Here is a 15,000-nt window from a genome sequence, read left to right on the forward strand (position 1 = left end):
CTTCCCCAGGGCCCCCCCCCTTCCCTCCAATTTCCGGAGACGGGGGGTTTTTTTTCCTCTCCCCTTAAAACCCCCCCCCTTTTCCCCCCCCCAAAAAACCCCCTTTTTTTTCCCCTCCCCCCGCCTCCGCCCCTTTTTTTTTCCCTTCCTCCTCCTTTTTTGCCCCCCCTTTTTCCCGGGGCCTTCCTCTCACCCCTCCAGCGGGGTTCCCCCTTTGCAGGGTTTTTTTATTTCTTTCCTCCTTCCTCCCCCCTTTGGGGCCTCCTGAAAAAAAAGGCCCCTTCCCCAACTAGGGAAGGGCCCTTTGTTTGTGGCTCTCTGGTGTTGGGTGTTGGTTTTCCCGGGTTTGTTTTTTTTCTTTTTTTTTTCTTTTGGGGTTTTGCTGGGGTTTGTTTCCCGGGGTGTTTTTTTCCCTTCCCCTGGGGGTTTTGGTCCTGGGGGGGGGTTGGGGGCCTTTGTGGTTGTTGTGCTCAGTGTTTGTTTTTTGGGGGTTGCCCCCCCCCCTTGTGGGGTTGCCTTTGGTTGTTGGGGTTCTGGTTGCCTTTTGTTTTTAAAGGAAATTTGGGTGGGTGTTGGTGTGTGGCCCCCTGTTTCTTGTGTTTTCCTGTGTGTGTGTGTTCTGTGTGTTGTTGTTTGTGTGTTGTGTGTGTCCTGTGTGTGTTGTGTGTTTTGTGTCCTGTGTGTGTGTGTGTGTGTTTGTGTGTGTTTTCCTGTGTTTTGGTTTTCCCCCCTTTTGTGTGTGTGTGTGTGTGCCCTGTGTGTGTGTTTGTGTGTGTCCTGTTGTGTTGTGTGTGTGTTTGTGTGTGTGTCCTGTGTGTGTGTGTGTGCCCTGTGTGTGTGTGTGTTTGTGTGTGTTTGTGTGTTTTGTGTGTTGTTTTGTGTGTGTGTGTGTGTGCCCCTGTGTGTGTGTGTGTGTTGTGTGCCCTGTGTGTGTGTTTGAGTGAGTGTGTTTTTTCCTGTGTGTGTGTGTGTGTGTGTTTTTCCTGTGTGTGTGTTTTGTGTTTTCCCTGTGTGTGTGTTTTGTCCGTGTGTGTTCCTGTGTGTGTGTGTGTTTTCCTGTGTTTGTGTGTGTGTGTGTGTGTTCCTGTGTGTGTGTTTTTTCTCCTTTTTGTGTGTGTGTGTTTTGTGTCCTCTGTGTGTGTGTTTTTGTGTTTGTGTGTGTGTGTCTCTGTGTGTGTGTGTGTTGCCCTGTGTTTGTTTTGTGTGTGTGTGTGTGTGTGTGTGTCCCCCTGTTTTTCCTGTGTGTGTTGTTCTTTTGTGTTGTGTGTGTTTTGTGTGTGTGTCCTGTGTGTGTGTTTTTGTGTTTTTGTGTGGTGTGTGTGTTTTTGTGTCCTGTGTGTGTGTTTTTCCCCTGTGTGTGTTTTGTGTGTGTGTGTGTATTTTTTCCTGTGTGTTTGTGTGTGTTGTGTGTTCCTGTGTGTGTGTTTCCTGTGTGTGTGTGTGTGTTTTCCCTGTGTGTGTGTGTTGTGTTTGTGTCTGTGTGTTTTGTGTGTTTTTCCTCTGTGTGTGTGTGTCCTTTTGGTGTTTGTGTGTGTGTTCCTTGCCCTTTTGTTCCTGGTGTCCTTTGTTGGGTCCTGTGTTGTATCGTGTTGGCCCCTTTTGTCTTTTTAAAAGTGTGTTTTGTGTGTGTGTGTGTGTATTCTCCACCCCCCTTACCTGTCCCCTCACCCCACCTTTCCCCCCACCTGTCCCCTCCCTGTCCCCCTTAAACCTCCCCTGTCCCCCCCCCCCTCCTGTCCCCATTGTCTCACCCCGGGGCCCCACTCCATGTCTACCCCTGTCCCTCTCTTTCTCCTCTCCCTGTCCATCCCCCTGTCTCACCCCTTCCTGGGTCTCACCCTGCTCACCCCTCCTTCTAACCTCCTGCCTAAACCCCCTGTTCATTTTGGGTCTCACCCCTCCTTCTCACCCCCATGCCTCACCCTCCTGCCCTCACCCCCCTGTCCCCCCTCCTGTCTCACCCCTTCCCCCACCCTGTCTCACTCCCTGTCTCCCCTCTCATGTCTCACCCCCCTTCTCCCCCCTTTCCCCCCCTGTCTCACCTCCTGTCTCCCCCTTTTTGTCTCACTCCTGCCCTCCCCCTCATGTCTCACCTCCCCCCCTCTCTCATGTCTCACCCCGTGTCTCCCCCCCCTGTCTCACCCCCTGTCTCCCCACCTGTCTCCCCCCCTATCTCACCCCCTGTCTCACTCCCCTGTCCCCACCTCCTGTCCCACCTCCTGTCTCACTCCATGTCCCCTCCTAAATGTCCCCTCTTCTCCCTTGTCTCACCCCCTGCCCTCCCCTCCTGTCTCACCTCCTGTCTCACTCCCCATGTCTCACCCCCTGTCTAAACCTCCTGTCTCACCCCCTGTCCCACCCCCTTCATGTCCCCCCTCCTGTCTCACCTCATGTCTCACTCCTGTCTCACCCCCCTGTCCCACCTCTGTCCCACCTCCTGTCTCACTCCCTGCCCTCACCCCCTGTCTCACCCCATGTCTCCCTCCTGTCTCCCCTCTGTCTCCACTCATTGTCTCACCCCCATGTCTCACCCCTCATGTCCCCACCTCCTGTCCCTCCCCCTGTCCCACCCCCTGTCCCCCTCCTTCTCACCCCTCCTGTCTCACCCCCATGTCCCCCTCCTGCCCTCACCCCTCTGTCCCCACCCCCTGTCCCACTCTTGTCCCCCCTCATGTCTCACCCCGTGTCTCCCCCCTGTGTCTCCCCACCTGTCTCACCTCATGCCCTCACTCTCCTGTCTCCCTCTGTCTCACTCATGTCTCCCCTCCTGTCTCCCCTCCCCCCATTGTCCCACCTCCTGTCCCCCCCCTCTGTCTCACTCCCTGTCTCCCCCTGTCTCACCTCCTGTCCCACCTCCTGTCCCACCCCTCATGCCCCCTCCCCCCCTGTCTCCCCCTCCTGTCCCACCCCCTGTCTCACCCCCTTTGTCTCCCCCCTGTCCACCCCCTTTCCCCCCCCATGTCCCACCTCTGTCCCACCTCCTGTCTCCCCTCCTGTCCCCTCCCCACTCCCCCTGTCTCCCCCCTCATGTCTCCCCTCATGTCTCACCCTTTCCTGTCTCACCTCCTGTCCCACCTCCTGTCCCACCTCTGTCTCCCCCTCCTGTCTCCCCTCTGTCTCACTCCCCCCCCCTTGTCTCACTCCCCTGTCCCACCCTTTCCCCTTGTCCCCTCCCCCATCTCACTCTGTCTCACTCTCCCCCTTGTCTCCCTCCCCCATGTCTCACCCCCTGTCCCCCTCCTCTTCCCCCTTGTCTCACCCCCTTCCTGTCTCCCCTTTTCCTTTCCCCTTCCACCTCTGTCCCCCACTCCTCCTGTCTCACCCCTTTCCTTTTTGTCTCACCTCCTGTCTCACCCCCTCTGTCTCCTCTCCTGTCTCACCCCCTGTCCCCACCTCCTTCTCACTCCCTGTCTCCCCTTTTCCATTGTCCCCCTCTGTCTCCCCTCTCATGTCTCACCTCCTGCCCTCCCCTCTCCTGTCTCACCTCCTGTCTCCCCTCCTGTCCACCCCCCATGTCTCCCCCCCTCCTGTCTCCTCTCATTGTCTCACCCCCTTTGTCTCACTCTCTGTCTCACCTCCTGTCCCCTTCCTGTCTCACCTCATGTCTCACCTCCTGTCTCCCTCCCTCCTTTTGTCTCACTCCCCTGTCTCCCTCTCCTGTCTCCCCCCTTCCCCTTTGTCTCCCCCCATGTCTCCCCACCTGTCTCCCCCTGTCTCACCCCCGTGTCTCCCCACCTGTCTCCCTCTCCTGTCTCATTGTCTCACCTGTCCCTTCTCACCCCCCCTGTCTCCCCTCCCCCTGTCTCCCCTCCCCCCCTCTCACCCCCTCCTGTCCCTTCCCCCCTGTCTCCCTCTCCTGTCTCCCTCCTGTCTCCCCCTGTCTCACCCTCTGTTTTCCCTCTCTGTCCCCCCCTGTCTCCCTCCCCTGTCTCCTCCTGTCCCCCCCTCCTGTCTCCTCCTGTCTCCCTCCTTCTCCCCTCTCTGTCTCCCCCCCTTGTCTCCCCTCCTGTCTCATTCTCCTGTCTCCTCTCTGTCTCCCCCCTCCTGTCCCTCCTGCCCTCCCTCCTGTCTCCCCTCCTGTCTCCCTCCTGTCTCTCCTCCTGTCTCCCTCCCTGTCTCCCCTCCTGTCTCCCCTCCTGTCTCCCTCCCTGTCTCCCCTCCTGTCTCCCTCCCTGTCTCTCCTCCTGTCTCCCCTCCTGTCTCCCCTCCTGTCTCCCTCCCTGTCTCCCCTCCTGTCTCCCTCCCTGTCTCCCCTCCCTGTCTCCCTCCCTGTCTCCCCTCCTGTCTCCCTCCCTGTCTCCCTGTCCCCCTTTTGTCTCACTCTCCTGTCTCCCCTCCCCTGTCTCCTCTCCTTCACCCCCCTCCCCCCTTCCCCCTCTGCCCCACCTCCTGTCTCCCTCATGTCTCACCCCCTGTCTCCCTCTCCCCTGTCTCCCCCCCTGTCTCACTCCTGTCTCACCTCCTGTCTCCCCCCTGTCTCACCCCCCTGTCCCCTCTCCTGTCTCCCTTCCCCTTCTCCCCCCTGTCCCCCCTCCTGTCTCCCTCCCCCTGTCTCCCTCCTGTCTCACCTCCTGTCTCCCCCCCTGTCCCCTCTCTGTCTCACCCTCATGTCCCCCCCTGTCTCCCCCATGTCTCACCTCCTGTCTCCCTCCTGTCTCACTCTCATGTCTCCTCTCCTTCTCCTCCCTCCTGTCTCACCCTATGTCTCACCTCCTGTCTCCTCTCTGTCTCCCCCCCTCCTGTCTCCCTCTCCCCATTGTCTCCCTCCTGTCTCACCCCCTGTCTCACCTCCTGTCTCCCTCCCCCTGTCTCCTCCTGTCTCTTTTGTCCCCCCCTGTCTCCCCCCTGTCTCACTCCCCCTGTCTCCCCTCCTGTCTCCCCTCCCTGTCTCTCCTCCTGTCTCCCCTCCTGTCTCCTCCTGTCTCCCTCCCTGTCTCTCCTCCTGTCTCTCCTCCTGTCTCCCTCCCTGTCTCCCTCCCTGTCTCCCTGCCTGTCTCCCCTCCTGTCTCTCCTCCTGTCTCCCTCCCTGTCTCCCTGTCTCTCCTCCTGTCTCCCTCCCTGTTTCCCTCCCTGTCTCCTCCTGTCTCCCCTCCTGTCTCACCCCTTTTGTCCCTCCTCATGTCTCCCTCTCCTGTCTCCCCCCTTTGTCCCCCTCTCATGTCCCCCCTCATGTCTCACCTCCTTCCCCACCTCCTGTCTCACCCTCTGTCCCTCCTGCCCTCACCCTCATGTCTCCCTCCTGTCTCACTCCCCCTGTCTCACCTCTTTCCCTCCCTTCTCCCCCTTTCTCCCCTCATGTCCCCTTTCCCCTTCCCCCCTCTTCCTCTCCTGTCTCACTCCCCTGTCTCCTCTCATGTCTCACCCTCTCATGTCCACTCCCCTTTGTCCCTCCCCCTTTCTCCCTTGTCTCCCCCCTGTCTCACTCTCCTGTCCCCCTCTCATGTCTCCCCCTCCTGTCTCACCCCCTGTCTCATTCCTCATGTCTCACCCCCCTGTCTCCCTCTCATGTCCCCTTTTCCCCATGTCTCACCTCCTGTCCCCACCCCCTTTGTCTCCCCTCTCATGTCTCCACCCCCTTTCCATGTCTCCCCCCTGTCCCCCTTGTCTCCCCCCCTTGTCCATCCTCTCCCCCTCCCTCCCCCCTCCTGTCCCCCTCTCCTGTTTTTGTCTCACTCTCATGTCCCCCTCATTCTCCCTTCTCATGTCTCCCCCATGTCTCACCTCATGTCTCCCCCCTTTTCCCCCTCTGTCTCATTCTTCTCACCCCCCATGTCTCCCTCTTTTCTCCCTTGTCTCCCCTCTCATGTCTCCCCCCTCTGTCTCATTCTTCCCCCTCTGCCCCCTGTCTCCTCTCATGTCTCCTCTCCTGTCTCATTTCCTCCCTGTCCCCCCTCCCCCTGCCCTCATTCTTCCCCTTCCCCTTTGTCCCCCTCCCCCTGTCCCCTCCCCCATGTCTCCCTCCCCTGTCTCCCCCCTTGTCTCCCTCTCATGTCTCCCCCCTGTCTCATGTCCTCCCCCTGTCTCCCCCCTCCTGTCTCACCCCCTGTCTCCTCCTTCTCCCCCCTTTCTCCCCCCTTGTCTCCCCTCTCATGTCTCCCCTCCCCCTGTCTCCCTTGTCTCCCTCTCATGTCTCCCCCCATGTCTCACTCCTCTGTCTCCCCTCCCCCTGTCTCCTCCCCCTGTCTCACTCTCATGTCTCACCTCCTGTCTCACCTCCTGTCTCCCCCTCATGTCCCCCCCTCTTTGTCTCCCCATGTCTCCTGTCCCACCCCCTCCCTGTCTCTCTCATGTCTCCCCCTCTCCTGTCTCCCCTCCTTCTCTCCCTCCTCCATGTCTCACCCCCTGTCCCTTTCTCATGTCCCACTCTCATGTCTCACTCCTGTCTCCCCTCCTGTCTCTCCCTCCTGTCTCCCCTCCTTTTCCCTGTCTCCCTTCCTGTCTCCTCCCCTTTTTTCCCTCCCCTGTCTTTCCTCCTCCTGTCTCACTCTCATGTCTCACTCCTGTCTCATTCCCCTCCCTCCTGTCTCCCCCTTTTTCCCCTTTGTCTCCCTCATGTCCCCCCTCCTGTCTCACCCTCCTGTCTCCCCTCCTGTCTCACCCTCCTGTCCCCCTCTCCTGTCTCACCCTCCTGTCTCCCTCATGTCTCACCTCCTGTCTCACTTCCCCTCTGTCTCCCCTGTCTCATTGTCTCACCTCTCATGTCTCCCCTCCTGTCTCCCCCCTCATGTCTCACCCCCTTTCCATTCTTCCCCTCCCTGCCCTCACCCCCTGTCTCCCCCCTGTCTCCCTCATGTCTCACCCCTCCTGTCTCACCCCCTGTCTCCCCCCTTCCCCATTGTCTCCTCTATGCCCTCACCTCCTGTCTCCCCCCTGTCTCCCCTCATGTCTCCCCTCCTGTCCCCCCTGTCTCACTCCTTCCCCTTCCTCTCATTTTCACCCCCTTCTCCCTCTGTCCCCCCCCTTCTCCCCCCTGTCTCCCTCCTGTCCCCCCTCTGTCTCACCCCGTGTCTCCCCACCTGTCCCTTCTCTCTCATTGTCTCACCTCCTGTCTCCCCTCATGTCTCCTTTTCATGTCCTCCTTCCCCCTCTTTCTCACCCCCTTTTGTCTCCCCCCCTGTCTCCCCCCTGTCTCCCCCCTTTCTCTGTCCCATGTCTCACCTCCTGCCCCCTTGTCTCCCCTTTGTCTCCCTCATGTCTCCCTCCTGTCTCCCTCCTTCCCCCTCTTCCCCCCTCCCCTCCCTCCCCCATGTCTCCCTCTCTGTCTCATTTGTCTCCCCCATGTCTCACTCCCCACCTGTCTCACCCCCGTGTCTCCCCCCCATGTCTCACCCCCGTGTCTCCCCACCTGTCTCCCCACCTGTCTCATTGTCTCCCCCTTTGTCTCACTCCCCTGTCTCACTCTCCTCATTCTTCTCCTCCCCCTGTCCCCCCTCCTGTCCCCCCCCTGTCTCACCTCCTGTCTCCTCATGTCCCCCCCTGTCTCCCCTCCTGTCTCACTCCATGTCTCCTCCCCCTGTCTCCCCCCCTGTCTCGTCGCCCTGTCTCACTCTCCTGCCCCCTTCCCTTTCTCACTCTCTGTCTCCTCTTTTCCCCTCTCATGTCTCCCCTCCTGTCTCCCTCTCATTCCACCCCCTGTCTCCTCCCCTGTCTCCTCTCTTCTCCTTCTGTCTCCCCCCCTGTCTCCCCCTCCTGTCCCCCTCTTCCCCCCATGTGTCCCCACCTGTCTCACCCCATGTCTCCCCCCATGTCTCACCCCGTGTCTCCCCCACCTGTCTCACCTCCTGCCCCCTTCCTGTCTCACCCTCATGTCTCCTCTCCTGTCCCCCTCCCCTGTCTCCTCTCCTGTCTCACTCTCATGTCTCCCCTCTCATGTCTCCCCCACCTGTCTCACCCCCCTGTCTCCCTCCTGTCTCACCTCCTCATGTCTCACTCTCATGTCTCCCCTCTCTCTCACCCCGTGTCTCCCCACCTGTCTCACCCCGTGTCTCCCCACCTGTCTCACCCCCGTGTCTTCCCCTTTCCTCCTGTCCCCCTCCTGTCTCACCTCATGTCTCATTGTCTCCTCCCTGTCTCACTCTCCTGTCTCCTCTCCCCCTCATTCTCCTGTCCCCTTTTGTCTCACCCTCCTGTCTCACTCTCATGTCTCACTCTCATGTCTCACCCTCCTGTCTCACTCTCCTGTCTCCCCTCCTGTCTCCCTTCTGTCTCCCCCCCTGTCTCATCTCATGTCTCCCCCTCCTGTCTCCCCTTTTCCTGTCCCATTTTAGGGCTCACCTTTCTCAGTAGTGGTTTTTTGCTTTTATTTTTTGTTTTTTCATTTTTCCCTCTTTTTCTTTTTCTTTTTTTTGTTTGTCTTAGTTACCCCGGACACTGGACCATAACACTTTTTCGATAATTCTACTGTGGCTTTTGTTCTTTTTGGTCGTGGTATCGGGGGCCACAGCAAAACAATGACGGGACCGTGCCTACTCGCTGCTCAGCTGATCCCCTGTGCAGGCCGAAGCTTCTGCCTGGAGAAAGACCTGTGATCCCGTTTGGAGCTACGGAGAAGGGCTCGGGTTGCAGATCGGGTGTCAAGCGGAGGGCTAAAACGGGGAGATAAAAACCCCTTTCCGCCGATCATAACGGGAACGGAGGTCTTTGGCGAATAAGACGGATGAGCTGGGCGCGCTGGTAATGTCCGAGAGGATCTTCCGTGAGAGCAGTCTTTGTGCTTCACTGAGACGTGGCTACGGGGACTATCCGGATCACAGCGCCCTTTGCCCGGCTTCAGGACTGTTGGGCTGACAGAGACGCCACAGAGCGGTAAGAGGGGGGGCGGGATCGCTGTTTATGTGAATGAACGGTGGTGCCACCCGGACCATGTGCGTGAAGGAGCGTTTTTACCCCAACATTGAACTGTTGGCCGGGGGATGCCCCCGTTTTTATTTGCCGAGGGGTTCACGTCCGCCATTGTGGTTGTCGTGCGTGCCGCCATCAGCTGGCTGAGGAAGCTGTGGACACCATCCACTCCACTGTGTCTGCTCTGCTGAATCATCAGCCTGGAGCATTCATGGCTATCACTGGTGACTTTAACCACACCACATTGGATAAAGCTCTGCCAACCTTCCATCAATACATAGACTGCCCAACAAGGAACAATAAAACTCTGGACTTGCTGTATGCTAATACAAAGGGGCGCAAAAGCGCCACTCCCCTTTCCCCCCTCGGCAGGTGTGATCATGACCTGGCCCGGCTGACGCCCAGGTACGGTCCTCTGGTGAAGAGGCTCCCGGTGACCACCAGGACTGTGAGGAGGTGGTCTCTGGAGGCAAAGACGCCTACAGGACTGCTTGAGTCAACGGACTGGGATGTTGTGTGGACCGCACGGGAGGACATCAACAGTATGACCGACTGCATCACGGAATACATCAAGTTCTGTGAACACACCACCATCCCATCACGGACTGTGCGCTGCTTCCCAACAACAAGCCCGGGATCACCAGGGACCTGAAGGCGCTTCAACATGAAGAAAGCTGCTTTCAGGTCTGGAGACAGGGATGAGCTGGGGAAAGCCCAGCGCAACCTAAAGGTGAAGCTCAGGGGGGGAAAGGATTTACAGGAGGAAGCTGGAGGCCAAACTCCAGCTGAACAACACAAGGGAGGTGTGGTCTGGCATGAAGCAGATAACTGGCTTCAAGGTGGGGGGGAGACAGCCAGGGGGCTCCCTGGAGAGGGCCAACGTGCTGCACTTTTTTTTCAATAGGTTCAGTTCACAGCCCTCCCCGTCTCCTCCAAAATCACACCTCCCAAACACCTCCTCCCCTCTGTCCCCCTGCTGAGCTGCACATCCACCGAGCCCTCAATAACAATGGGCTCCTCCACCCTCCCCTCTTTTGTGACGACTGACCAGGTGAGAAGACAGCTGGAGAAACTACACCAGCGCAGAGCTGAAGGTCCTGATGGCATCAGCCCCAGGGTCCTAAAGACCTCGCCACCCAGCTGTCTGGTGTCCTGCAGCCCTTTCAACCTCAGCCTGAGGCTGGGGAAGTCCCGTGCTGTGGAAGACGCCGTGCCTGGTCCCTGTCCCAAAGAAGTAAACACCATCTGGCCTCAACGACACCGCCCGGGGTCCCCCTCACCTGCCATGTGATGAAGGTGCGGGAGAGGCTGGTCTTGGCCCACCCCCGGGCCGCAGGTGAAATCGTCGTTGGCCCCTCTGCAATTTGCTTACCAGCCTCATGTGGGAGTGGACGCCATCATCTACCTGCTGAAACGAGCTCAGTCGCACCTGGAGGGAAACCCGGGTGTCTCTGTGAGAGTCATTTTTTGACTTCTCCAGTGCATTTAACACCATCCAGCCACTGCTGCTGAGTGAGAAGCTGGGGGTGGCGGTGGGGGCGCCCCACCATCTCCTGGATCACTGACTACCTCACAGGCAGACCACAGTTTGTCAGAAGGGGCCCGTGTGCTGTCTGGAACGGTGGTCAGTGATTTTGGGACCCCCACAGGAACTGTTCTGTCTCCTTCCTCTTCACCCTGTACACCAGTGACTTCCAGAACAACACGGAGTCATGCCATCTGCAGAAGTACTCTGATGATTCTGCAGTGGTGGGGTGTATTAGGGATGGACGGAGGAGGAGTACGGGGCAGTGGTGAGTGACTTTGTAAAGTGGGCCAAAAAAACCCCCCCGGGGGGAAAAAAAGGGGGGGGGGGGGGCCCAAAGGGGGGGCCCCCCCCCCCTTTTTGGGGGGGGGGGGGGGGGAAATACCTGGGCCCCCCCCGCCCCCCAAAAAAAAAAAAAAGGGGTTTTTTTTTTTTAAAAAAAAATTAAAAAGTTTTATTTTTTGGGGGGCCCGGGGGCCCCTTTTTAAAGGGGGGGGCCCCCCCGGAACCCCCCCCCAAAAAAAAAGGGGGTTTCCCCCAAAGGGGGGTTTAAAAATGGTGGGAAAGGGGCCCGGGGGGCCCCCCCCCCCCCAAAAGGGAAAACCCCCCCCCCCCCGGGGGGGGGAAAAAAAAAACCCCCCCCGGGGGAAAAAACCCCCCCCCCCTTTTTTTTTTTTTTTTTTTCCCCCTTTTCCCCCCTCCCTTTTTAAAAAAAACCCCCCCCCCTTTTCCCTTTTTTTTCCCCCCCCCCCCCCCCCCTTTTCCCCCTTTTTCCCCCCCCCCCCCTCATTTTTCTCATTTTTCCCCCCCCCCCTTCTCCCCCCCCCCCCCTTCCCTTTTTCCCCCCCCCCCCTTTCCCCCCTTTCCCCCCCCCCCCCCCCCCCTTTCCCCCCTCTCCCCTCCCCCCTCCTTTCCCCCCCCCCCTCCTGTCTCCCCCCTTTCCCCCTTTTCCCCCCCCCCCCCCCTTTTCCCCCCCCCTTTTCCCCCCCCCCCCCCCCCTTTCCCCCTTTTCCCCCCCCTTTCCCCTCATGTCTCACCCTCCTGTTCCCCCCGTTCCCCCCTTTCCCCCTTTCCCCTTTTTTTTCCCCCCCCCCCCCCCCTTTTTCCCCCCCCCCCCTCCTGTCTCACCCCCCCTCCTGGCCCCCCCCCGGCCCCCCCCCCCCCCCCTTCCCCCCCCTCTCCCCCCTGTCCCACCCCCCCCCCCCTTTCCCCCCCAACCCCCTCCCTCCTCCCCTTTCCCCCCCCCCCCCCCCCCCCCCCCCCCCTCCTGTCTCCCCCTCTCCCCTTTTCCCCCCCCCCCCCCCCCCCTCCCTTTTTCCCCCCCCCCCCCCCCCTTTTCCCCCCCCCCCCCACCCCCCCCCCCCCCCCCCCCCTTCCCCCCCCCCCCCCCCTCCCCCTCCTCTCCCCCCCTTTTCCCCCCCTTTTTTTTCCCCCCCCCCCCCCACCCCTTCCCCCCTCCCCCTTTTTCCCCCCCCCCCCTTTTTCCCCCCCCCTCCTGTCTCACCCCCTCCTTTCCCCCCTTTCCCCCCCCCCCCCCCCCTCCCCCCCCTTCCCCCCCTTTTTCCTCCCCCACTTTCCCCTCCCCCCCCCCTTTTCCCCCCCCCCCTTTTTTTCCCCCCCCCCCTCATTCCCCTTTCCCCTTTTTTCCCTTTTTTCCCCCCTTCCCCCCCTTTTTTTCCCCCCCCCCTCTTTCCCCCCCCCCCCCCCCCCCCCCTTTTTCCCCTCCCCCTCTTCCCCCCCCCCTTTTTTTTCCCCCCCCCCATTTTTCCCCCCCCCCCCCCCCTCCCTTTTCACCTTTCCCGTCTCACCCCCCTTTCCCCTTTTTTTTTCCCCCCCCCCCCCCTTTTTCCCCCCCCCCCCTCTTTTTCCCCTTCTTCCCTCCCTTTCCCCCCCCCCCCCCCTTTCCCCTTTTTCCCCCCCTTCCCCCCCCCTTTTCCCCCCCCCCCCCTTTTTCCCCCCCCCCCTTTCCCCCCCTTCCCCCTTCCCCCCCCTTTTTCCCCCCATTTTTCCCCCCCCTTTTCCCCCCCTCATTTTTCCCCCCCCGTCTCACCTCCTGTCTCACCCTTTTCTCCCCCCCCCCCTTTTTTTTTTTCCCCCCCCCTCCCTTTTTCCCCCCCCCCTTTTTTCCCTTTTTTCCCCCCCCCCTTTTCAATTTTTTTCCCCCCCCCCCTTCCCCTTTCCCCCTCACCCCCTCCCCCCCCCCCCTTTTTCCCCCCCCTTTTTCCCCCCCCCTCCCCTTTTTTTTTTTCCCTTCCCCCCCCCCCTTTTACCCTTTTTTTTTTTCCCCCCCCCCCTTTTTTTTTGTTTTTGGTTTTTTTTTTGTTTTTGGGGGGGGGGTTTTTTTTTTTTGTGTGTGGGGGTGTGGGTTTTTTTTTTTTTTTGGGGGTTTTTTGTGTGTGTGTTTTGTGTGTGTTGTTTTGGTTTTTGTGGGGTTTTTTGGGGGGGGGGTTTTTTTGGGGGGGGGGGGGAAAAGGGGGGAAAAAAAAGGGGGCCCAAAAGGGGGGGGGGAAAACCCGGGGCCCATTTTTAATTTCCCCTTTTCCCCCCGGGGCCCCCCTTTTTTCCCATAAAATCTTTTTTAAAAAACCCCCCCCCCCCCGGGGGGGGGGGGTTTTGGGGGCCCCCCTTTTTTTATTCCCCCCAAAAAAAACCCTTCCCCCCAAAAAAACCCTTGGTTCCCTCGGGGAAAAATTTTTTTTTTTTGGGGGGCCCCCCCGGGGAGTCCCTTCCAATTTTCCCCAAAAAACCCCCCGGGGGGGGGGCCCCCAAAAAGGGCCCCCAAAACCCTTTTAAAAAGGGCCCCCCGGGGAAGGTAATGGGGTTTGGGGGGGGCCCCCCCCCAAGGGGGGGGAAAAAAAAGGGGGAAAAACCCAATTCCCCTTTGGGGGCCCCCTAGCGGGGCCCCCCAGGCTAAAGGGGGGGGGGAAAAAACCCCCCGGGGGTTTTTTCCCCCTTACCGAAACCCCCCCCCCCAAACCCCCGGGGGGGGGGGGGGGAACCCAAAACCCTGGCCCTTTGGAGGGGCCCCCCTTAAAAAGCCCTTTTGGGCCCCCCCCAAAAAAATTTCCCCCCCTTTGGGGTTTTTTCGCCCTTTTTTCCCCCCCCAAAAAACCCCCCCCCTGGGGCCCCCGGGGGGGGGGGGGGGCCCCCCCCCGGAAAAACCCCCTTAAAGGGGCCCCCCCCCCGGGGCCCCCCCCCCCACCGGGGGCTTTAAAAGGGGGGCCCCCGGGGGGGCCCCCCCCCGGCCGGTTTCCCCCCCCAATTTCCCGGGGGCCCCCCCTTTCCAAGGGGGGCCCAAATTTTTAAAAGGAAACCCCCCGAAACCCCCCTTCCGGGAGGACCCAACAAACCCCCCCGGGACCCCCAAAACCCCGGGGCCCCCAACCCCCTGGGAAGGGAAACCCCCCCCCCCCAAAAAAACCCACCCCCGGGGGGGATGGCCCCTCGGGCCACCCCCGGGGGAAAATTCCCAAAACCCCCCCCCGGCCCAACCCCCCCGGGGTTTCCCCCCCCCTTTTTCCCCCCCCGGGGGGGGGGGGGGCCCCCCGGCCCTCCCCCCCCTTTGGGTTTCCAAAACCCCCCCCCCCGCCCCCAAACCTTTGGTTTTCCCGGGCCCCGGGGGGGGGGCCCCCCCCGGGGTTTTAAAGGGTTTTTTTTAAAAAAAAAAAAACCCCCCCCCCAAAAAGGGGGCCCCCGGGGCCCCCCCAAAAAGGGGGGTTAACCCGGGGAACCGGTTTTGGGGGCCCGGGGGCCCCCCCGGGGGCCGGGGAAAAACCCCCCCCTTCCCCGGGGGGTTTTTTGGGGGGGGGGCCCTTTTTAAAAAAGGTTTTGGGCCCAAAATGGGGGGGGTTTTTTTAAATTTTCCCGGGGGAAATTTTTTTTAAAAAAAAACCTTTTTTTTCCCCGGGGTTTTAAATTCCAAATTTTTAAAATTTTTTTTTTTCCCCCCGGGAACCCGGTTTTTTTTCCCCCCCCCCTTTTTGGGGGAAAAATTTAACCCCGGGGGAAAAAAAACCCCCCCAAACCCCCCTTTGGGCCCAAAGGGGAAAAACCCCCCACCCCCTTTTTGGGGGGGGGCCCTTTTTTCCCTTTTCCCCTTTTTTTTGGGGCCCCAAACCCCAAACCCCCCCCCCTTTTTTTTCCCCCCCCCTTTGGGGGGCCCCCTTTTTTTTTTTGGGAAAAACCCGCCCCCCCTTTTTTTTTTTTCCCGGGGGGGGGTTTTTTCCTTTTTTTTGGGGTTTGGGGGCCCTTTTTTTTAGGGCCCAAAGGGGGGCCCCCCAAAAAAAAGGGGGGGTTTTCCCCCCCCCTTTTTTCCCGCCGGGGGGGGTCCCCCGGGGGCCCCCGGGGGGGCCCCCCCCGGGGGGGCCCCCCAAAAAAAAGGGGGGGGGGGGGGGCCAAAGGGGGGAAAACCCCCCCCCGGGGCCCCCCCCCCCCCGGGGGGGGGGCCCCCCCCCGGGGGGCCCCCCCGGGGGGGAAAAGGGGGCCCCTTTTTTCCCCTTGGGGGGGGCCCCCCCTTCCCAAAATTCCCCCGGGGGGGTTTTTTGGGGGGGGGGGCCCCCCCCCCGGGGTTTTTGGGCCCCCGGGGGGAACGGGCCCTTTGGGGCCCCCCCCCTTTTTTTCCCCGGGTTTTTCCC

General features: G+C 60.4%; 2 protein-coding genes across 2 annotated transcripts in view; both read left to right on the top strand.

Moving 5' to 3' along the window:
• LOC130208320 (plexin-A1-like) overlaps positions 1-9,219 on the top strand; it is a 65,796-nt gene extending 56,577 nt beyond the window's left edge. Inside the window, exon 16 of the mRNA XM_056437363.1 lies at positions 9,214-9,219. Coding sequence (XP_056293338.1) covers positions 9,214-9,219 — 6 coding nt within the window. The remainder of the gene's footprint in view (positions 1-9,213) is intronic.
• A 1,956-nt stretch (positions 9,220-11,175) lies between these two features.
• On the top strand, positions 11,176-12,309 carry LOC130209043 (basic proline-rich protein-like; the record flags this gene model as incomplete). Its single annotated transcript, XM_056438568.1, has 1 exon — positions 11,176-12,309. A coding segment is annotated over one exon (1,134 nt), but the record flags the coding sequence as incomplete, so codon positions are not given.
• Between the last annotated feature and the right edge of the window lie 2,691 nt (positions 12,310-15,000).

The sequence above is a fragment of the Pseudoliparis swirei genome, chromosome 18, assembly GCF_029220125.1.
Source record: "Pseudoliparis swirei isolate HS2019 ecotype Mariana Trench chromosome 18, NWPU_hadal_v1, whole genome shotgun sequence".
Classification (NCBI taxonomy): domain Eukaryota; kingdom Metazoa; phylum Chordata; class Actinopteri; order Perciformes; family Liparidae; genus Pseudoliparis; species Pseudoliparis swirei.